Source organism: Mixophyes fleayi, chromosome 4 (assembly GCF_038048845.1).
Source record: "Mixophyes fleayi isolate aMixFle1 chromosome 4, aMixFle1.hap1, whole genome shotgun sequence".
Classification (NCBI taxonomy): domain Eukaryota; kingdom Metazoa; phylum Chordata; class Amphibia; order Anura; family Limnodynastidae; genus Mixophyes; species Mixophyes fleayi.
The window spans coordinates 326,598,700-326,623,727 of NC_134405.1; the positions used below are offsets into that span (position 1 = coordinate 326,598,700).

At 42.1% G+C, this 25,028-nt stretch overlaps 1 protein-coding gene across 4 annotated transcripts in view; it reads right to left on the reverse strand.

Annotated features, from left to right (window-relative positions):
* Positions 1 to 25,028, reverse strand: part of SCUBE1 (signal peptide, CUB domain and EGF like domain containing 1) — a 203,580-nt gene that overhangs the window by 72,129 nt on the left and 106,423 nt on the right. Inside the window, exons 5-7 of one of the 4 annotated variants that reach the window (XM_075210279.1) lie at positions 11,992 to 12,114; positions 9,217 to 9,333; positions 2,612 to 2,701 (exon numbers count right to left, since the gene is read on the reverse strand). In XM_075210279.1, the coding sequence (XP_075066380.1) occupies positions 2,612 to 2,701; positions 9,217 to 9,333; positions 11,992 to 12,114 (330 nt within the window). Of the gene's footprint in view, positions 1 to 2,611; positions 2,702 to 9,216; positions 9,334 to 11,991; positions 12,118 to 25,028 lie in introns of all 4 variants that reach the window. The other 3 variants (XM_075210278.1, XM_075210281.1, XM_075210280.1) reach the window with 3 other exon arrangements.

Below are 25,028 nucleotides of genomic sequence, written 5' to 3' on the forward strand. Positions count from 1 at the left end.
GCAAGTGCTTAGCAGAGCTAAATGCAGACTTTTCACACAAGTTTATAGGTAACATTAGAACCACATTTCCCATGATTCTCCCTATACCGTGGAATACTAAATTTGGCCAATAGATGGGTAAGAATCATGGGGGATGTAGTTCATCGGCACCAGCAGTGCCAGCTCCCTGGTCTACAGGAAATATTTCCATGAATGAAAAGCATGACACTGGGCAGGAATCTAAGCCTTGCTACATATCTAGATGACGAATATAGATGGAAAAAGACGATCAGCAGCTTCCTGGGAGGAACCAACTTTCGGAGATTCCTAAGCTTTTGAATCACAGCAACGTCAAGGCAAAAGGATTCTTCGTACGTGTGTTAAAATAAACAAATGCTAAAAGAGGGAACTTGCCAAAACCCATTGAGTAAAACTGCAACTATTTCGGCTATTTTTCCACTGAAGAGCCGTCACGGTTTAACTTTTCCTGTGCAGAAATATTCTTTCCTGATGCACCTTCATTGTACGTGCAATGGAGAAAATGCTACTGGACCCTGATTAAAAAATGCCCAAGATACGAACCAGAGGCGGAACGTTGCATGGCAGAGCCCTATAGCAATGATTAGGTAAGGGCCCGATGCATCTGCAAGCTCCTGGGGGCCCCCACTCTGCTCTTTACCTTTAGAGAACAATCATTATTGGATTCTACGTGCTCTCCTGTAACTTGTATTAAATGTATTTCCTTTATCTCTCTAGTTTCATTCTGTGCTTTTCAGACACTGGCAAAGGACACACCGCTGGTCTATAGCTACAATTGTACCCAATGCAGAGGAACGGGGTAATGAAAATAAACACAGACTGATGGTATAAATATGGCAGTAAGGTACAGAAGAAAATATAGAAAGATAAAATGTAAAAGTTACATGAAGGCACTACAATCCTCTAGACGTGAACAAACATTGAGACCGTATGTCTAGAGAATACAAGACTAGCTCTGGCAAGCAGTTGAGTAGCTAAAAAGGTCCATGGGCCAAGGTGGTTAATTTGGGCCAAACCCCCAGGGACGTACAGAGGCCACAGAGTTGCCTGATCAGTAGATATTCATCATCATTTATATATATAGCGCCACTAATTCCGCAGCGCTGTACAGAGAACTCACTCACATCAGTCCCTGCCCCATTGGATATTGGGAACATTCTAATGTAGGATTCTCATGTGAGTTCTGTGTCATCATCATACAGTGTTCCATATTTACAAAGCATCTGATGATGGCTAAATGGGCCACATCGGTGCTTCAGCGGCAACAGAACAAAGCAAGAGACCAGCACGCTTTCGTGGCAGCGCAGACCCCAAAGCCCAACTGCAGCGTATAATGTTACGCCACTTCAACCCTGGGGTCTCTTATCCTGACACCCCCCTCATTCGCGGAGTTCATAAAACCAGAAAGGCAGAATTGTTGCTGCTGCACCCCGATTCCGTCACACACAGACACAAAGTGTTTAAGTAGATTTTATTCCATCCAAAGAAAGACAAAACCCTCTTATCCAGAAAACCGGGAGTACAAAGCATTCTGGGTAATTAATCCCACATCTGTATTCCAAACAGCCAAATATAGCTTAGCTACTAACAGTATGTTTAAAGGCAAATAGGTTTTATGCAATGCAGAATATTTTTGCATTTCCAGAAAAAATGTAAAAACTAACTTTTTTATTATTTTTTTTCTTTTTACTAGATATAATTGCCTCTCCGTTGCTCCTCATATTGTCAATATAACTCTGGCTGCATTCGTATTGACAGCTCCACAGAAGACACTATATAAGAGCGTATTTCCCCCTTATTATCTTGTATCTGTTCTGTTTCTTAAGGCTGGGGGCTACGAGGCTAACGGACCACTGTAATCATACGACCAACGCTGTAGCCTCTAACATTTTTAGCGCAGTCCCTTGACTCTATCTTTGTATCTTAATTCTGAAAGCAGAAAGAAGCTAAAGGAAAGGAGTATAGTGAACAAACAATACATTCATTCTAGTTTTTAAACGAGAACACATCAGGAATGTAAATAATTGTGTGTCGCCTTACACATTTTATTTATTGTGTAACCGTAGCTCCTCAAAGTACATATACATTGGCGTTTATTGTGTCCTTTGTTCACCAAAACCTTTACATTGTCTAGGCAGCGTGGTATGCTTCCATTGCTCTTGGATACGACACAGTTCAGCTCTGCTCAATGAACACAGTTTTACCCACTCAAATAAACAACCCTGGCCGTAAACAACTGTCTGGATGATATAAAGGTGTTGGTGAATGTACAACAAAACAAGAGAAATTCAAAAAGATAAAGGCAATGGATTTCGTAAAAGTTGCAAACGGACCGATCGAGAAACCGTTGCCCAAAAGGGGGAAAAGCTTTAATGAAATGGATCGTAACGTTTTAAAAAGCCAAAGTGAATGGGTTGTACGAGAAAAAAGTTTTAACCAAACAAAAAAAAAAATATTGAAGCCAAGTACATATGTTACACTGTGAACAAGAGCCAGACGCTAATTTTTGATGTCAAAACACACACACACAAACACACACACAAAGAGTACATTTCTTTTTTTGTATAAGAGAAAAGTGGAAGAAAAATGTTACCCATAAGGAGGCGCCGTTTCACCCGCTTGTCCACATCAGTTACTGACGTGGAATTGTACTCAGAACGCTCAATTGCAGCCTCATCCTTTTCTAAAACACAAGTAAGGGACAAACATGGAGAGCATTTGGTTAATCAAAAGCCCAAACTTCTAGGAGAGCCTGCTTGGCAACGCACACCCCCACAGCCTACCAGCGAGCAGTTAATGCATGAAATCCCTTACACATAGTGTTAATCCCCTGCAAAAGCCCACAGAAGAGATTATTAGTGGACAGTTGACCACGGTGGTGTTATACATTAAGAAACGAGCCAATTAATACACAAGGCACTGACAGAAAGGTCTAGTTCTCAGGTTCCAGTGAGTAACACACGGTGTGAGTAGGCAGCGCAGAGTCCGGTGATGGGTGATTATGAGACATATATAAAGACAGACCTTTTAATAACATGACACAGAGAAGACACACACACAGCATGCACGTAAACGAACCAGACCACAAGAGGAAGTAGGAGAGAAGATCGTTTGGGCAGTGCTGGTTGCCTGCTTGTCTATAGAGTACACTTAGGTAGACATTCAGATGTCACAAAAATAAGACTCTAATAATTGGTCAACATGCAGTGAAGCAAGAAAAAGCAGCGGAAGGAAACAGGGTAAGTTTGGAATTATACATGACAAGGTCCATACAGCATCACAAGGGGGGAAAAAAAAGGAAATCTAATGCTTTAGAACATGTTAAATATACATAACGACACAGGTAAGGGTGAATAAGCAAGCAAATAAAGGATCAATAGGTTGTTAGAGCCAAGGTAGGAAGGATACAAAATGATCTGGTTATAAACGGGCAGAAGAGAGGTCTGCAGCTGGATAGTATTGCAATGCCTTGATTTAAACGGGATCTCCACTTTTTTTTTTTGGGGGGAGGGGGCTGGGAAAGATTTAATAACCCCCAAATTGATAATAAGATGATTTGCAAATTGTAGTTATTACCTTTCCTGCTGCCTTTGGGTAAAATAAAGAAATAAAGTTATCTTGAACCTATTTGTGAGCTGGAGATAACAGCCAACATGTATCATTTCTATTTGGAAAGATGGAAGTCTGAGCTTTTCAATCAGCCAGGACTACTGTCAGTTTGTTAAATCATTGCAACATTGCTGCAGCTGTCTGCAAAACAAGTTAACCCTTCACTAAGCAGACTACAAGGGAACGGAAGAAAAATTTAAATATTTGCAGATCATCTTATCATCAACTGTACTGAATTTAAAACAAAAATGAGTGGACATCGCCTTTAAGTAAGTGCAATTGGTGGAAGGTTTTTATTTTTTTTTTCACATGCAGCAAACAAAATAGGAGAGAGGTAGGTGAAGCAAGTAGACAAATGCATTAGACAAAAGAAGGAGGGGGTTGTTTGTCTAGCATTGCAATGCTTTGCAGTCTTGTCTCGATGCTGTAAGATGCACCAGGCAAGCCAGCAAGGTAAGGGAATGGATCACAGGAACAGAAAAGGGCAGCTGCCTGTCTCCGGCAACACTACATGGTTGAATGAAGGACACATTTGACAAGTTCTAGATTAGATAAGGCTGCAAACGAGGCTCTTTTTGAGTTTTATTATTAATGTATATCAGCATATTATGATTTTTTTTTGGAAGTTATGCATAAACATAGTTTTATTTTTTTTTAAGACAAGACAGGCAATCAGGGACCATCACCAGAAAGCAGAGTAATTCAGAACGAAAAAAAACAAAACACACTAAATAAAATAGGATAAAACAACAATAAATTAAACCACAGAAGAGCTTTTTCCAACAGGTTATAAGAAGCCAAAAAAAACAGCAACTTAAATTAGAGAGGAGGGGCGGACACAGGGATCAAATGGGACGGACGATAAGAACGTTAACATGTATAAAACATTATCGACAATGCACAAAATAAAAAACAAAAACAAAAAACACAGTATGACTTTACTTCAATACAAAAGCATTGTAGTCAAAATAAACAAAATACTGATGTGTATATTTTCAGAACCACTTCTTTCAAAACACAATGTAATGTAGTTTCTGTTCAATATTTACTTTTTTTTGCAAGTTCGAGGATAACAATTTATTTGACAATGTAAACCACAATTTCATGGATAAGAAAATAAAATTGAAATAATGGCAATTTGTAACAGCTGAGGTGCACAATGTAATGTGTTCTTTGTCTCGTCTACACAGGCATCACAATAAATGTGCAAAACAAAAATATAGATCACAGTGGATACCACAGAGAAGCATACCCAGGTTATCTATTAGGCAACCTACATTTCTGCCTAGGGCCCCATAGTCAGTGAGAGGGCACAGATTATCCTTTAATGTTTAAAGTTTTATGTTTGTTTGTTTGTTTTTTAAAGGGGGCCCAAACCAGTATATCGCCATAGGGTCTTAATCTGGCTCTGCAGGTGTATAGGACATTCCACTGTATGATGACATAAGATACCGCAGGAGAGCACAAGGTGACAAACAGCCTTACATAATGGTAGACATAAAGGGCATATGGTATGGTGTACAGATAATTTTAATCCAGTAGCAGTCTTCGCACTATAAACACTTCTATTAATAAACGTAACATTTATTTAATGCACACGAAAGCCACATACAACAGACTGAAAGATACCAAAAAAAAACAAAAAAAAAACGGCAAAGTGCATTAGGCAGTAATCAGGACTAGTAATTAAAAAGCAAATTAGTGTCATGGCAAATATTGCATAATTAATATTTTTAGAGGCTAGGCTACAGATCAACTAGAAAATCACTGAACTTCAGTAAAAGGAATAGTGGAGAACAAATAAACGTTAATGGCCTTGCAGTCATTAATCATTAATTTCTAGTTCCACTGCCTGATGTAATAGTGTTTATACTTGAATTCCATTAGGCAGAGGTCAGTATTAACATCGGCTTTGCTTAGCTAAGGAAGAAGCAATTCTAGAACGCTAAATAACCGGTGGGTGAAATCTGGAATCATCCTAACGTGATTTTATAACACAACAGAAACTTCAAACAAACTCTATGGAATAAGTCTACTGTGTAGTCTAGGGTCCAGGAGCAAGGAGGACAGATTGGAGCATGGATTAGGAACAAGCCCTCCTTCACCATCCTTGCCATTGTCTATAGAGAGAATATGCGTCAGACAATGCAGTGGAAGCTGAAAACATTTTAAAGCCATGATGATTTTTGATGCTGGAAACTGTAATAACCGAGAATTTTAAGGGGTGCTTAAAAGACCAATAAAAATAAAAATGTAAATAACTGAAGGATACTATAGGTCAGCAAAAGTGGAGGTGTTGCCCATAGCAACCAATCAGATTCTAGCTAGAATCTGGTTGGTTGCTATGGGCAACACCTCCATTTTTCCCTTTTCAGAAGGTTCAGTAACTCTACCCCCTGGTGTACAGGTTGCTGCTTGTAATGAAAGTGACCAAGGTTTTGGATAAGTGAAGAAATAAAAGAAGATATGTACAATACATGCCCCAGGTTAATATATGTGCTTCATTTCAGTATATGCGCCTTATTTCAGAAAATGTAGAAATAAAGCACATATATTAACCTGGTACAGGTCTTGTGCCCAATTTTCTGTGAACTAATGAATATCCAGTTCTCCGCATGTTCTGGCAGTACCTCTGGGCACACACAGTGTAACGTAGTCTTGGTAAATGGTCACATTATTACAGAGACGCTTGCAGGGCCGGATTAACCCAAGGTCTAACTGGGCTATAGCCCAGGGGCCTCGGGCATCCAGGGGGCCCTTCAAACTCCTCAGCAGCATTATTGATCGGTCGGGGGCGGGGGCGCCCCCGGCCCGATCGATGCTGCTGAGTACTGTCAGTGCAGTCCTCCGTCCCGGCGCGCTGTAGTCTGCTTACTGAGGATATCTCGCGAGAGTTCATGAACTCTCGCGAGATCTCCTCAGTAAGGAGCTTACAGCGCGCCGGGACGGAGGACTGCACTGACAGGTAAGTGCTTGGGGGGGTCCTTGCGGGGGGTGGGGGGCGGCGGACGGCTCACATTGGGGGCCTCGCGGGGAATGGAGGGCCCCTTAGCCCAGGGGCCTCCATTCCCTTAATCCGGCCCTGGACGCTTGCTCACTATAGGACAATATTACACTCGGGCCCTGAAAACTGCACTGGGCTTGCGATCACATCCGCCTTCACATGCCTGCCCAGAATGCCCATTTTTTGTGATCTACGCGTGTATGTCAGTTTCGCTCCCTAACCCCGTTGCCACCTTTGAAGTCAGCATCTCATGTCTGCACTGGTGCAATGGTAGGAGACAGAGAATGAGAAGAAGCAGCAATATATTAGTCACCATCCCTGACCGTTCGGTGCGTTCCTAAAATATAGTGTTATAATATACATTATACACCGATCAGCCCCAACATTAAAACCACCTGCCCAATATTGTATAGTTCCCCTTCGTGCTCTGACCCTTGAGGAATGGACTCCACAAGACCTCTGAAGGTGTCCTGTGGTATCTGGCACAAAGACGTTAGCAGCAGATCATGTAAATCCTGTTTGATGCGAGGTGGGGCCTCCATGACTCTGACTTTTTTTGGTTTTATTTGGTTTTTCCAGCACATCCGACAGATGGTCGATCCGATTGAGATCTGGGGAATTTAGAGGCCAAGTCAACACCTTGAACTCGTCATGTTCCTCAAACCATCCTGGAACAATTGTTGCAGTGTGGCCGGGCGCATTATCCTGCTGCAAGAGGCCACTGTAATCAGGGAATACTGCTGCCATGAAGGGGTGTACTTGGTCTGCAACAATGATTAGGTAGGTGGTACGTGTCAAAGTCACATCCACATGAATGCCAGGACCATCACACTGCCTCTGCCAGCTTGCCTTGTTCCCATAGTGCATCCTGTTGCAAAGTCTTCCACAGATAAACGACAGACACACACCCGGCCGTCCACATGATGTAAAAGAAAACGTGATTCATCAGACCAGGCCACCTTCTTCCATTGCTCCATGGTCCAGTTCTGGCGCTCATATGCCCATTGTAGGCTCTTTCGGTGGTGGACAAGGGTCAGCATGGGCACTCTGCTTGGTCTGAAGCTACGATGCTCCATACGCAGCAAGCTGCGATGCACTATGTGTTCTGACACCTTTCTATCATAGCCAGCATTAGCTATTTTGTGCTACCGTAGCTGACAGGCTAGCCTTCGCTCCCCACGCACATCAATGGCGCCCATGACCCTGTCACTGGTTCACCAGTTGCCCACTTGGACCATTTTTGATAGGTACTAATCACTGCATACCAGGAACACCCCACAAGACCTGCCATTTTGGAGATGCTCTGACCCCGTCGTCTAGCCATCACAATTTGACGCTTGTCAAAGTCGCTCAGATCCTTACGCTTGTCCATTTTTTTTATGCTTCCAACACGTCAACTTCAAGAACTGACTGTTCACTCACGGCCTAATATATCCCACCCCTTGACAGGTGCCATTGTAACAAGATAATCAATGTTATTCACTTCACTTGTCAGTGGTGGTAATGTTGTGGCTGATCGTTGTGTACATGTTTACATTTTTTAAAATGTTGTTCATATCCCTAGTGTGATATGAACACTATAGACTAAATGATGTAATGATCCCACCAGTATCACGGCCTTCTACACAGATAACCCTTCATTCAATTACTGACATCTATTCTGGGAAGTTACACAGCCTTGTTTACTGGAGATGTAATTACAAGTTGCTGTGGGATTAGTACAGTAGTACCGCTCGTTATAATCAAGACTTGCAAATTGCAGACTAGAGAATTAAAAAGGTAACACTGCAATTAAGAGCCCACACACAGCCTGTTGAATTGACTGAAATGTATAAAACAAATAGTCAATTAAAAGGAACAAGAAATCACTTCATAAAACGCTCTTTGGAATCCACTGAATCCAAATACAAATACTGTCAGCGTAGTTATGCTAATTTTTATTTTTAAACACCAAATTGTTAAAAACACAATTTTTTTTTTAATAAATTAGCCACTAACCCAATTTTAGGGGGTATAATGACAATTAAACATAACAGGAATCACCACGAAAAAATATTCTTTCATGTTGATCCCTACACTGAAGAGCTGATTAAAGAATGGGATCATTCAGGCGTTCAAGGCACTAACCATCTAGCACATTGTATATTAATATGAAATACTGGTGGTAAACGCCAATTTAGATGACTGAGGCTTTTTCACCTTAAATAGGATGAAATAAATATTAGCTATAACGTTACTATGAAAAAAAAAACCGGGGGTTAGTTCCATAAATGAAGTAAAAATGCCCGCCACTGATTGTATCCTAGGGTAAGCATGCAATTCTCAACAAATAAACACAACACAAATATTAGGTCAAATCTAAGCGGCACGAACGCACAGTATACATGAAACATTCCAAAGCCTTTAGAATATTTTTGTTATCAAGCTAATCTTACTATATGCAAACTGCCACGCCAGCAATGTGCTTCAATATCTGCGCTGTAATCATTTGACATGTCCGCTATGAAGCTGCACAGGTCTGCACACATGTACTAAGCAGTAACAACCGCCGGTGATGGAGGATAACAGCTGGGGGGATAACTTACCGATACACGTTTTACCGTCTGAGTGCAGCGCATATTTCTGGTGGCAGCCACACACAGGGCCAGTCTCCGTGTCATCGCAGGTGTGCTGGCAGCCTCCATTTCCATAATTACACGTTACTAGTTAGGCCCAAAATTACACGTACAACAAAAACAAAAACAAAAAAAAAACAGAAATGTTATTGATAAATAAACTTTGCACTTTATTTAGCACCTTACATAAAACAGAACTGCTCCAAAACAACATTTGTTTAAATATAACTTTTTGCTGCAGATGCAGGAGTTTGTTTTGCTTGAAAGAGTCACGTGAGCAGCACCACAAAAAAAGTTACTAGTTTAAAAGCTGAGCGCTACTGTTATATCCTATGATAGATGCCAACGCTATAAAAAACAGCTCACGTGATCAAATGTGGGTGTGGCCTAAAGTCCATTCCACAGGGTATAGTTCAGGGTTTCCCAAACCCAGTCCTCAGGGCTCCCCAACAGTGCAGGTTTTCGGGATCACATGTGACATAATTAGCACCACCTGTGGATCTGTTACAATGTGTCAGTCAGTAATGAACACACCTGTGCTCCAGCAAGGAGATATGGAAAACCTGCACTGTTAGGGAGCCCTGAGGACTGGGTTTGGGAAACCCTGGTATAGTTGTTTTTTCAGCTCAACAATATAGAAACCCTTCCTCATCTCCAAATAAAACACAGGTCTACCTCTATGTATACTGATAATACATTAACAAGAATGTCCTGGACCACTTCCTGGTTACAGGATGGGTTGTTGGCATATAATTTGCTAAGGAATACATGGTCTTAAAACCAACACTGAACAGAAACTGGTCTGAGGTTTTAAAATCCAAACTATTGACCTTATTATTAAAGTGGACTGCACAGTGGAGGCTGCCATTTTGTGGGCGGAGCCACAAGGATGTCTCTAGTAGCCAGTGAATTGATAGGATGATTAATTCAGCTTACAAAATGGCCGCCTCCACTGAGCGCAAAATCAACACCAATTCTACTTGATTAATTTGGCTTTCTGCCCGCATAGAGGACGCGTGTTCCTCGCACTTGTATGAATAGGTTTTATTGTCTAAATAATTTTTTTTATCTACATATTATATATATAGATCTGTGGCTCCCAATCTTTTTGGTCACGTGACAAACCATGTGATAAAATATTTAGTGACAGACCAATGTTATAATATTGTAATATACAATCAAAATCATGGACAAATTAGTAAAATAAACTAGGTAAAACTTGATGAAGCTTTTCTTTATCAACAAACATAAAATTCATATCATTGTTCCATAATTTCCACTTCTTTGAAGTAATTTGTCCAACAAACATATAAAGAGTTAGATTGTATAGACCTTTTGAAGATGAAAAGTGGAGCAACCAATCAGATTCTAGCTATCATACAGGATAAATGATAGCTGGGATCTGATTGGTTGCTATGGGCAACAGCTTCACTTATTCTTTTTAGAAAGTTTGATAAATCTTAATCTACCCTCTGTTACTGATGTAAGAATATTTAATGCAATTCCTGAGTGCAGCAGAAAAATGTTCTGTGACCTAATGTTATCAACCCAAATTGGAATCTAGCACTCTGCCTTTTGCTCTGTTTTGTGGCAGCAGCTAACCAACCAATCGAACTCTTTTTTTTCTAGTGTTGGTTTGGAAATGAAAGCAAGCATCCCATTGGTTGCTAGAGGTTACATTCGATTGTTAGACCAAAACAGCCAGCAACCAATCAGATCACAGCTTTTAGCAGTCTAGTGTAGTCCGACTAGATAAAAGCTGACATTGTGCTACAACCAATGATCTATTTGTATTATTACATTAGATAAGCTCTTACATTTTAAGGCACCAACAAGATTTTCTTTTTAATGTCAACCCAATGATTAGAATCAAAGGCTGAGGATATCTCAGTTAAGATGAACAATTATTATTGACCTGGGGCTGCATCTTTTCCTGATGCTTCTTGCTCTTCTGGCATAGTAAACTTGCATAAGTATTTTAAGTGTGAGAATTAAGCACAAATATAGGTCATTAAGATGTACAGGGAGAGCCAAAAAAAGAAAAAAAAAAAAAAAAAGATATGAAGGCATTTTTTTTGTTGAAATCTACCAACAGCATTCGGATAATGCCTAATTCAGTTACTTGAATCCCCTTTCAACATTAAATACCACTTAATTTATAATAATAGAACTTGCAAATCCCCGCTACGGTGTTTGCACTGTCTTATGGTTGAAATAGAGCACATACAAAAGCTGTTTTTAACACATCTGATTGTATGAAGAACCAGGCAACTCCAAGTAAAATTTTATTCAGCTCTATTCTTCCTATTTAGTCTTTTTCCCCAGTTAGACCTCTCTAGAATACAATTACATTAGAACAGCGTTATTTCTTGAGGCTGTATAGAAATTAACAGAAATGCTTTATTTGAACTAAAAAGGCATAAAAAAAAAAAAAAGTTTGCAAATTATTTTTTGGAAAAAATTTGACGAGTAGATGCAAAAGAACTGCACTTTACTGCTATGGATACTGTTACAAAAGAGAATTGGAAAAAAAAAAAGAAAAAGAAAAAATAGAACAAAGAAAGAACTAAACACTGAAACTGTAATTAAAAAGAACATTTGCATATTGAACCAGGTACAACAGCTCAGAGAAGATAACGTACCTGCCAGAATGATACCGCTGAAGGGTATGAAGTATAGTGGAAGGGAGAGAAAACATAGAATGATATGCATTCAGATAACTGTAGCAAAATGGCAGCTACCTACATGTACAGTCCCTCTGGTTTTTTGCAAGTTCGAAGCCCGGGCGGCACTCACAAGCCACGCCCACTTTGGGAGTCTCTCGACAGATATGGGCACAGCCGTGGTCTTTGTTCATACAATTCATGCCTTCTGTGAAGAAACAGAGAAACACATCAAGGAGAGGGAATCCACCCCACCTTCGTCACTTTCCTGCTCGTTATAATCAAAGTGCAACCACAATTTAAAAATAAATGGCCACTAGGCAACTCAATTTAAGCCTGAGGCTGTCCGTACCCATGCAGATCTGGGGGAAAATGTACCAAGCCGAGAGTTTTAGTTCGGGGGGTTTAAAAAACCAATCATTTAATTAGTACATTCCACAAAATGACAGCTAGAATCTGATTGGGTGATATACCTGACATCTCCACTTTTCACCGCCGGAAAACTCTCAGCTTGATACATTTACCCCCTGGTTGGGTAATTTGGTAATTTTTAACTGAATTAAACCATACTTACCAACTTGACAAAATTGGTTTCCGGGAGAGGTGGGCCGTGATGGTGGCGGGGCTCCAAAATGCACGTAATTTTGGGCCCGCCCGTGACGTAATGATGCAAACGCGTCATTTGACAACGGGGGTTGGGGCCAAATGCCGCAATTCACCGGGAATCGCAGCATTTGGGAGCTAATTGTGTTCACTTCACTAGGCAGTGGACACTTCCTAGTGAAGTGGGCAGATCTGGGATATTGCCACACTCTCCCGGGAGTCTATCGCAAAATGCGGGAGTCTCCCGGACATTCCGGGAGAGTTGCCAAGTATGAATTAAACAAACTCTGTACCGAACTTTATTAGGGCACAGGAGTACTTGACATTATAATGATACTACAACAATCACAATTCATTTATTTAGAAACCAAAAGCCAGTGTATCTTTAGATTGTGGGATGAAAGCAGAGTTCTCAAAGGAATCCTGCTTAATTTTTGGGAAAAAAAACAACCAAGACTGCACCCTGGTTGAAATTAAACCCTAGGTTGTAGTAATAATAATTGTACCATGTATGCAGTCGTCTGCTGACCAACTAGTAATAAAGCATTTTGAAATTTGGTTGTTTGCCTCGATCTGTGGTTACACACAGTCCAGCCCGAACCTGCTCGTGTGTCACCGGCTTAAGAGTACTAGCTGGAAGACAGTGAACCTGATATTTGTTTTTCAATCTTGTATAATAGCCTTACGAAAAACCCAATTACTTGCCGCAAGATTAGAACGCTGCATTGTGCTTCTTCACACAAAAGGGAGCATTGATCCCTATGTCAGCACACATGGATGGAGTCTATTACAAAAGCAGATAATGCGTAGTCCTTTTTCCAATATACCCAGGTGAAGCCCCCAAGTGTTTTACCTATGGATCAATAATCCCTATGCTTAAAGCATTTTAGTTTCTCACTTTCTGCATAGAACCTTTCAGGAACACTCCTCACCAATCATATCCATGATAATGTTAGTACTCCTTCTGTTGCATTCATCAGCCACCTATAGTTAGTTAAAGCCATCAGATGTTATATGTCACCGTATAACTTAATCTAGCCACATATTTGCCAACATTGTCAGTTTGGTTGATGTTGACCTGTGAAATGATCTTCCAATCAAAATTATTATTACAGCAAATTATTACATTATTCAATGGTGTTTTTTTCACATTACAAACAGAAAATATACAAATCCAACTATGTGATAAACTCTTATGCACACATTATACCTGGCTTTAGGATTCAACCAGACAACTGCCTAGATCCAATTCTAAAACCGGGTACCCGTCCGTGGTTGCACGGGAGTTAGCATTGTAGCACTGGGAGCTTGGAACCAAACCAAATCAGGGCAATTTCTGTGTGCAACATGTATGTTCTCTTCATATCTGCGTGGGTCTCCTCTGGGTGCTCCAGTTTCTCACCAAAGCCCACAAACCTGCTAGATAACCGGTGGTGGTAATGAAATTAGAGTGTAAGCTCCATTGTGCTAGGGACTGATGTGGATGAATAAACATTCTCTGCACAGCATTATACATTGGCATTATATAAATAATAATGGATTAATATGCTGTAATAGATTACATTTTTTTGTCCTAGTTTACCTTAAAGGTATAATATGTCTTATGGAATTAAGTTCTATATTACATAGCAGCCCCTGAGGCTTATATAGATGCAATTAAAAAACAAACAAGCACATAACAAAACTTTAATGGTGTCCCAGAAAACTTGTCGACACAGAGGGGAGACTTAATGCACAGCGCGAACAGGTCAGAGATGGCTGCATCGCCCCTAACACTGGATACATGACAGAAAAGACTGCGCTGGTCACATGTCACTGGATAAACAAATGAAGGTCTACTCAGCAAGTCAATGTGTTTTCAATTTCAAAATCAAACATGCTTGGTAACAATATAAGCATCCCCCGCAGATGGATTTGTGGTCTTAGGCTCACAGGAAGCCCATGCCCTGCGTGCGAGCCAAAGAAAGCAGTATGTCATAACACCTCAGAGCGGGGCCTTGTCTGGAGGATTAGAGAACACATGTGCGTCACTGACCATCTTGTCAGCCGCAGACGAGAGATGAGCTGTGGTCAGAGGATGAGAAGGGGGTTAGCACACGGCATAACCGCCAAGCCATAGAGTCTAACCCTCTCTATTATGTCACACACATCCAGGCCCGGCGCTCCCATTAGGCCAGGTTAGGCACTTGCCTAGGGCGCCGGGCTCTGGAGGGCGCCACAAGAATGTAAATTACTTTAAAACTGCGCGGCGACCGCTGACCATACCCGTCACGGCCGCCGCACAGCATTCAGATGCACGGGGGAGGGGGGAGAGGCTATTGCTCACCACCGCCGCCTCTCTGCTCCGTCTCCTCCCCTCCACCCACTAGTGTCAGTGAGTGGAGGTGAGGAGGCGGAGCAGAGAGGCGGCGGTGTGACAAGGTAAGGAAAGACGGGGTGAGGGGGGAGGAGGGCGGTGCCGATTTTTTCAAAATGCCTAGGGCGCCATGGACCCTAGCACCGGCCCTGCACACATCCAACACTAGGGGGTATATTTACTAAACTGCGGGTTTGAAAAAGTGGAGATGTTGCCTATAGCAACCAATCAGATTCTAGCTGTCATTTTTCAGAATGTACTAAATAAATGACAGCTAGAATCTGATAGGTTGCTATAGGCAACATTTGCACTTTTTGAAACCTGCAGTTTAGTAGATATACCCCCTGCTCTCTCATTCACATCAAACAGGGCCTGGAACACCCTAATAAGATATGAGGAGCGAGGAGAGCGCCTAAAGTGAGACAACCCGAGGAAACCGCTTATATTACTCATACTTGCCAACTTTTGGCAAGTATGATCCTGGAGTCTGCCGGGGAAGGTGGGCGTGCAGGGGGCAGAGCTCCGAAAATCTCTTAATCTTGGCCCCCCGGGAGAGTTTACAAGTATGCTATTACTAACAATAATATTGGGTTTTTTTGTATTATACATACCTATCGCCCCATTTCTGGCAGGACAGTCCCTATTTGCAGACCTCGAAAGGGGCGGAGCTTACACAGAAGCTTATTTTGCCCTAGTTAATATGTATAAATGTTGGGAGCTATGGTTCTATTAGAAAACATTTACTGCTGTTTCAAGGAATACAATTCTGTCATGCCAATACTTGTAAATGTTCAGTTAATGTAAATTCACCAGTGATTAAAGGACACACGAGCACTCAATAAATGTGTTTTAGTGATGCGCTTTTGATTTGCAGCCTGTTTGCCAATACACTCTATGGAACTGGTAGTGCAGGATAAGGTTCAAATTCTGTTCTTTCTAAACCTGTCAAGCGATGTTGCAATTTTAGATGGCAAGAGGGGGGATAGAGCCCAAAACAAACCATTCATCCTGTTTTTAATGTGATTCTCAGCAGCTAAAAAACCCGTAAGTGTGAACAAACTCTAAGAGAACATTAATGTTTGGTAGCGAGTGCGCTGTAAGAGTGGCTGCAGGCCGCAAAGTGACCATACTTTTTTTGCGTTTCACTCATTACTCTTCTTTCATTTTCTCAACTATGGTGTAAATTAGACTACTTGGGGGGGGGGGGGGGGGGCTGCAGAACTGGATGAAGGGAGCGGTCTGGGGGCTATAAAGTAGTAAGAGGTTGAAGTCACAAGGCACTATATAAAAATCAATTTAAGATAATTATTTGTTCTCTTAGGAGCTGGGAGGCAGGGCCGGATTTACCACTAGGCAACCTAGGCAATTGCCTAGGGCCCAGCGGTCCCAAGAGGGCCCTCCCAGGGTTAGTGGTGAGACCAACCTTTAAAAATGGGCCGCTACTTATGGGCCAGTGCTATGTGCTTGCCCCCCTGGGCTAAAGTCTGCCAGGCAGCCCCTGAATAGGGGTACATGTTATGCTAAAAACTATAGTGCTATGGATTTTTTCAGGGAGGGGGCCCCAAACCAGTATCTTGCCTAGGGCCCCATGAGGTCTAAATCCGGCTCTGCTGGGAGGTCTCACCCTCATTTGAGAGTCTCCTAGACAGAAGAGTGGGTATCTATGTACAAAATGTTACTTTGTTCATAATTATAACCATTTTTTTTACCAACTTGAAGGACTACATAGGCTAGAGAAATGGTTATGTAGTAAAAGATAGTTCTAAAATAAATCCCCCAAAAATAATGATTGCCTACTTCCGCTCTGGCAGAGCCCGCAGTAGAGGGACAAGGAACAAGTGCAGGAGGCGTGACAATGTAATTTGCATAATAGCCCCCCCAAACACACACACACACTGTACAACAGGATATAAAGGGGCCTTTATGATGTGTTTCAATGCGAAACGCGTCATCATCGAATATTCCCCCGAAGCAAGTATGGGGGGAAAATAAGCAATAAATTCCACTGGATATAAAAAAACAAAACAAATCATGGTTTTAAACATAGTTTAGTCTAATCGAGGAATCAACAAAGTTTTAGGGAGACAGGGAAGATGTGTATCTACTGACCGCAATATTTATGACTCCCAAATGTTGGTAATTTGTTAGTACATAACCCGGGGAATTCCATACCACATCTTGTTGCCAATAAAAAAATAAAAAATAAAAAAAAGACACCAATATTGGATAAAGACAAATAAAGACACACAATTACCCCAAAAGCATCGCACAGTGGCTATTCCATGCACACTATGAAATCACTGGATATGCCATTGTGTCTTAATAAATCCGTTTACACAGTGCATGCAGCAACTGGGAACTGCAAGCCGATGCACATACCTACAAAACCACATTACTAGATATTAACATTTGTTTCTATAGCACCAGCATACGCCGCAGTGCTTTACTACTGGATATAAAACGCTGGAAAATAAAAGACAGCGTATTATCAGACCGACAAATAGTGCCCTGTTCACAAGCTTACAATCAATAGGAAATAATGGAACTACATATATGTCGCAAAGGGTTAAACCAGGCACCACACAACCAATTCCATTCTACAAAGTGTCTTATAATTAAAAGAGCCCAGAATCTCTCAATCTCTGCTCTATTCACCCACCATCAATTACGAACCAATTTTCCGCTTCACCCATCATCACAAACCTATACACTGTAGGCATTTACTATTTCCCATCGGTCACCATTTGAAGCTTTGTGTACTGCGCTGCAGTATATGCCTTGAAAGTGTACGTAATAATCACATTCAGTCACAGCTTTTAGCAATAGATAAAGAATGTGGATGATTCGCCTCAGACTGGCGCGTTTCTCGTCCGTGTGACTCATCTCAGCACTGTTAGTGGAATCAGAGAGGCAGACCAGGGAATGGAAGAAAGGACGAGAGGTAATTTGAGCGTCATTAGGAGAGGTGGCTTATCAAACTGCGGGAGGACAGCCAGAGAAAGAGGCGCTTGCGGGCAGGAAAAAGTTCTACAAAGTATCTCAGCAGATATTCAGCAGCTGTTTAATCGCTCGTGTGACAGGTGCTGGAGTAATATAGACTTCGGAAAAGCACTTTTTAGTCCAGGCCTTGAATGCAGCTTGCAACTTTTTAACAGCTGTTACAGCAAAAAAAATGAAATAATAAAAACTGATTTGCGCGGCACTATCTAGACAAAACCCAAGAAACCAAATTCTAGGTAAAATTACTACCAACAAGGTCACATCAAAATCAGGCCACAAACTGTCCTACTGTAATATCCTTTACAAACAAACACTCACAGCCCTGGCACTGAAGGGGGTGGTTAACACTAATTATTATTATTAAAAATGGCAAATGCATATTACAAAAATAAAAATAAATACATAGCTAGCTCCAGAAATAACTAAAGTCATACCCCGAAAAACACTTAAACTGGCATTTTCCAAATAAGTGTATTCTCCGGATGTCCTGTAGTGAGAAACTCCCGCTTTGCATAAAGTGCTAACAGAAGTTTGATTACACTTAACAGAAAGGATCCGGTGCAGCTTTTCAGTAAAATCAGAAGGTTAATGTAGCTGGATCACTTATAAATAACGTATTGTATAAATATATTTAAATTATTAGCGCAGTGCACCAATTTATATCATTTGCAAATTTACAGTGTTAGATTTGTGTATTAGAAATATACTGATTTCTGATGCAGTAGCCATGGTGGAGGAATTGTGTTTCTGTAAGAAAGGAGGAAAGGAAATCCTAAATTAAGTTAGTTAATCAATTCTTTTAATCTCAGAAGTGACAAACACCTGCTTTGGTCTGAAGGCCCGGGGTCGATACCTGTTACTATGTCTTGTCAGAGAGACAGGAAACCTCCTAATAATATAGACAGCAAATTTGAGGAAATCAGGTTGGTATGAAAGTTAAATTGAGTTAGATGCAAGATTAGATGATATCCAGATATTAAATTATTTAATGTGATATCAGAGGTTTCGGAGCCTTGTCGAATCAGGGGGCTACCCACTAACGTGTATAAAAGGAGCTCTGTTTTACCATTGTCACTCGCCGGGGTATCGAGCAGCTCACCCGACCCCCGTCAAACTTACCTGGCTCCGGTGGTCCGCTCCGTCCCGGGTGCAGCCATCTTGGATTCGGGTCTGCGCATGCGCAGACCCGCAACTTATAAAACCTTAGAAAACCTATGACCGCTTCCCTATTGGCCAGGCAATCCTGGCGCTAAATACAAAAGGCACTTCCTCCAAACACTCAGTGCCTGTTCCTCAGTTGCCTTTGGGTGCCTAAGATGTGGCTACTCTGTATCCTGTTTACTCGTCTGCAAAGCGGACACTCCAATCAAGTTCCTTCTACTCTGTCCACAGAGCTTACGCTCCAATCAAGTACCTGCTGTCCTACCTGCTGGTCTCCTGAGCTCACGCTCCAACTAAAATCTTCAGATCCATCCTCGGTTTACGGAGCCGACGTTCCTTCAGCTGTTCCGGTAATCCCCTTTGTCTCCTGACTTCCCAAGAGGGTCTCGCTCAGAACTCTGGCAGGGGCCGCGACCTGCGAGCAGACGCAGCTAAGACCATACTGCTTTGCGGCGGTTCCTGGTGAACACCGTCTGCTCGTTAGACTCCGCGCCCTGTTGGTGTAGCGCTAAACTGTACAGATCCTAGGATTCGCATCGTAAAGACCTGCTATCGCTTGAGACCGTGACAACCATGTAATGTATCATTTTCCATCTGACTTCTGGATGATCCCCAGCACCACAAACTGGTGTGTAAAAGTCCTTGTCAGGACTCTCGAGCAATAAACCATCACTGCTTGAAGATTCTGCCGGTGACTATTACCTGCTGTTGCGACAAACAGATTAGAGCTTATCCTGTGTTGAATCCAGCGCCTCTCTGTCAACGCTCTGCCCGCTAACCAGCAGCCCTGATCCATAATAAGCGGTCAGGAGGTACCAACCAGCCCACAGCAGAGAGGCATTACAGAAGTTATACCAGCTACCCCAGAAGAAAGCGGTTCTGGACACTGCAAAGGAGCCCAGTGGTGGCAGCCAGAATTCTCCTACAACTAGTGCACAGTTGGTATTCGCAGTCGGCAGGGTTTCTGGTGGCAAGGTGACACCAGTAGGATTGGTCAGTAACGGTTAGTTACTGATGGTGAGAAGGAAACCAAGATAAACTGTGTAGTAAGAACATACCTACGTTCCCCCGTACGGACTGGGTGGCGAAGTAAGCCAATCCGGTCACACTTAAATTTAACCCTTTTTAACCCAAACAAAATAACTATAAAGAAAAAAAACTAGCAGAACTGTGGACATTGGGGCGCTAGGGACCACCACATTTAAGGGGAACTCACTCACACTGGTGCTCTAACTCGCTGCCTACCGGTGAGATTTCTACCAGGTCAGGAAAAAGAAAAAAAAATAGAACACCACTCGCCACCCCCTTGTAAAAAGAAACAAACAAAAACCCCATAAAAGAATACTCAAAACCCAACCTACCCACCCCCATGCGTACCCTAGAGCCAACCAGGGGCTAAATGTATCAAGCTCAGAATTTTCAGATTCTAGTTATAATTTATTTAGTATATTCTACAAAATGACAGCTAGAATCTGATTGGTTGCTATAGGCAACATCTCCACTTTTTAAACCCGCTGGAAAACGCTCAGCTTGATACATTCACCCCCTGAAGTTAGTTTCATAATGAAGCTGGAAGCCGCTGATTCCATGTAACTAAGGTTGGACTGTACAACCAATCAGTGATGCAGGACAAAGCTCCCCAAGCTCCTGATTGGATGACCATGGAAGGAGGACTCTTGGAAGACTCCGAGCTTGGTCATTTAACACCTGCAGTGCTCGTGGGTTCTTTTCTTCTTTCCATCTTCCCTTTGGCCAACTACAAATCTCAAGTATAAAGGGCAAGAATGAAGGTTTGATGGATGGAGAAAGCACAGCCTGTTCAACAACACTTTTTTTTTTTGTTTATTAATATTTTTTAATGATGGGTGGTAAGTGATGTGTATTTTGTTAAATTAAAAGTTAGTTTTGTATAAAAGGTGCCTGTGTGATTTTACCTTTTAGTTATAATGAATGTTGCCACTTTTGGGATCCCACTCTATTACCCAGACTCCCGCTGCCCAGGGAGATCTGGAAGAGCCTGTAGGGTTGGATGCATGCCGCCTTTCCCTTGTCCCCTGTAATAGAGGCAGCCCTGCACTGACCAGCCACAGAGGTTGATCACACTCATGTCTAGAATGATTTGCCCCTGCTCATCTGATAATCGAGGGGGCATTTCCTCCTGAACTGCTGCTGTCCCGGTATTGGGCTCCTGTAGTTCCGGTTGTTGGCGGCAGAGGTGATGCTTGGAAAAATATTGGCCGAATTATGCATCAAACTAACCTCAGCCTTCAATCATCCATAAGGCACAAAAAACTCACGCGGACCCTTGCGCTTTACGCACTGGGTGCCGTCAATCAAAATACATTTTCAATAAATTGCAGACAATAGATAAGTGTTATGAAACAATTTCATAGTACAAATACACTAATATGATATAACTATACTACATGGATGAAAACAGCCTACTGACTGGTCTGTAAATTTAATTACAGCAGTAACCCCTCATGTATCATATGTGAAATTTGGCCTTTAGTTATCAGTTGCTGGAACTGTTGTTTTGTAAAGTTCTCTTTGCAGACCCGTGAAGGTCTGCAGCAAGACAAAGTTCCCGGGTGTAGATAAATTGGGGGAACAGTCAATATTTATACAAAATACTTTGTTTTCCCCCATCCACAACAACAACGGCAGATTGTGACATTCTAAAGACGTGGTTACCACGGAGACGCCATCAATAACATTTTCTGCATCACTTTCCCTAAAGGCATCCAAAATGCTACAAGCTCTTGGTCAATGTAGGGGGGAAAAAATAAAAGAACAATTATTTGGTCTATCCAGACAGCAAAGGAAAGCTGGTTTTAGCCGGAGCAGTAGAAAATTATGTTGAGAAGACGAAAATTTTTAAAACAAAAACAAAAAACACAAACAAACGTGAAGAAAACTCCTCTTTACCCTCCTTTCTTACTATGAATGACTACATCTCTAGGAGCGCTTTGGAGCTCTTTAGACAGTAAAACAAACAGTTCATGTTGCTGAAAGGGTCTAGCATTGCAGCACAAATAGAATGGGGTAGAATGACTATCTGATGCAATTTGCTTTGGGACATCAAACGGAGCTGTAAGACATTTGTGTCAAGTACGAATCTGTCATTTTAGAATCCTGGGACTAAATGTATCAAGCAGCATATTCTGCAAGTCACTGATATTCAGCGACTTTGTAAGGCAGATTTAAAACGACAATGGCCTTCAAGACAAAACTTGCTTGCAAACCATTGCCGATTTAAATGTCCCCTGCAAAGTTGTCGGAAATTGGTGACTTGCAGAATCCGCTAGTTAATACATTTTATCCCTGGACTTCATCTGCTCCTCACGTGCATTATTAAGCAGACTGCAACACCTTCTACAAAGAAAGATCCCATTCTCTGGTGGCTCTTGCTCGATCCAGAACCCATTGTCTGGTGACTAGCACATAACACAGACACATTATGTAAGAATCAGACGCTTACTATTTTGAAATAGAAAACTAAGCCGCTATGTGACGAGTCTCCCCATACTAATCGCCATCCTCTTTTGGAAGCCAAATAAAATAAAACTTTTACAGGTTTCCATACCCATCAATTTTTTAAGTTGGGAATAAGGACAAACATGGGCAGGCCGCACACCAAAGAAGGAGGAGGAGGAGTGATCATGTGACACGGGGTTGGTTTCCAACGCTGAAGGGTTCTAGTGGTTCCGTAATGCAGCGGGGCGCATTTTTCTGGCATGGTCTGGGTGTGGCCATTGGCTCAGGAGGAAAAGTCAATGTTAATCTCTTCTCAATGATACCGAGTCTTCACCTACAGCATTTCCTTTCTTATGGAAATGGGGGTCTTCCGGGATGACTATGTCCCCATCCACATAGCCCATGTGGTCACCCAATGGTTTGGTAAGCATGCCACTGATGTTATCCATAGGTCATGGCCTTCTCAGTCACCAGAATGAGCATTTATGGGACATTCTGGGACAACAACTCAGACAGAATGTTCTACCACTATCAACCTGGTGTCAGTTGAGTGACTTCATTCCCTCCTGCACAATTCCAGACATTCCAGGAATTCCATGATTCCATGCCAATGCCCTATTATGTGACTCTATATTGGTGTTTCCAAAGGTAGGCTTCCCTAAGTTAATCAGGAACTAAAACGGATCTGAGCTCCACACAGACTATGGGGTTTTGTTTTTTCTGTTTTTTTTCTGCTTTTACTGTAAAACTTACTTCTCGACACCAATCTATTAACCCAAGAAACTTGAATTCCGGTGTAACATTTATCATGTACCCACTGAATACCCAAGGAGACTATGATCCCAATAAAGCAGTCTGACATTGATCACATATGTATTTAATAAATAAGACCCTGTAGCATAAGATAACTGGCCAGGTGTCTCCTAGTTTCAAAGATGGATTATCAGAAAACTTTTTATTTAACGGGATGTTAAAATTGAAATTGAAATACTACCCATCCTCAACCCAACTGACACACTACACCTACTGCCCATCCTCACACCGACTGTGGCACACTACACCTACTGCTCTTACTACCCATCCTCACACTGACTGTGGCACACTACACCTACTGCTGTCACTACCCATCCTCACACCGACTGTGGCACACTACACCTACTGCTGTCACTACCCATCCTCACACCGACTGACACACTACACTTACTGCTCTTACTACCCATCCTCACACCGACTGTGGCACACTACACTTACTGCTCTTACTACCCATCCTCACACCGACTGTGGCATACTACACTTACTGCTCTTACTACCCATCCTCACACCGACTGTGGCATACTACACCTACTGCTCTTACTACCCATCCTCACACTGACTGTGGCACACTACACCTACTGCTGTCACTACCCATCCTCACACCGACTGACACACTACACTTACTGCTCTTACTACCCATCCTCACACCGACTGTGGCACACTACACTTACTGCTCTTACTACCCATCCTCACACCGACTGTGGCATACTACACCTACTGCTCTTACTACCCATCCTCACACAGACTGTGGCACACTACACCTACTGCCCATCCTCACACCGACTGTGGCACACTACACTTACTGCTCTTACTACTCATCCTCACACTGACTGTGGCATACTACACTTACTGCTCTTACTACCCATCCTCACACAGACTGTGGCACACTACACCTACTGCTCTCACTACCCATCCTCACACCGACTGTGGCATACTACACCTACTGCTCTTACTACCCAGCCTCACACTGAATGTGGCACACTACACCTACTGCTCTTACTACCCATCCTCACACCGACTGACACACTACACCTACTGCCCATCCTCACACCGACTGTGGCACACTACACCTACTGCTCTTACTACCCATCCTCAACCCGACTGACACACTACACCTACTGCCCATCCTCACACCGACTGTGGCACACTACACCTACTGCTCTTACTACACCTACACCGACTGTGGCACACACCCATCTACTACAAGAGATTAGTTTTGTACGAAAATCTGTTTCAGGTATTTCCCTTTCAGGGCATCAACAAACTCTACTAGAGCAGTGAATGTTATACGCACCACAGCAGGCTTGTTGCCGGCAGGAGGTATTGTTGGGCATCTCATAACTAATGCTTCAATGTCAGACACAAGTAAGTGTTTCTTGGCATCACATGTAGACCACACAAACATACATAATGTTTACAAACTTTGAGGTCTAACCAATGGAAACACATGGAATTTCTCACATAGCTCTGTGGATACATGAAAAGCTGTAGATCTACTTTTTAATTAACATATATCACCATAAATAGTATTCTCTGACAGCCAAAGGGACTTAAAAAATTCATATATTTGAGTGTTGACACCAGAGTGTGACCATTACAAACATGGCGGCCACTATTTAATGCAAACATATTTATTCTATGAACTTTTCTCAGATTTTATGACCTGGATGTGCGACTTCCTTTCCCATATTAACCATGACACAGCCCAC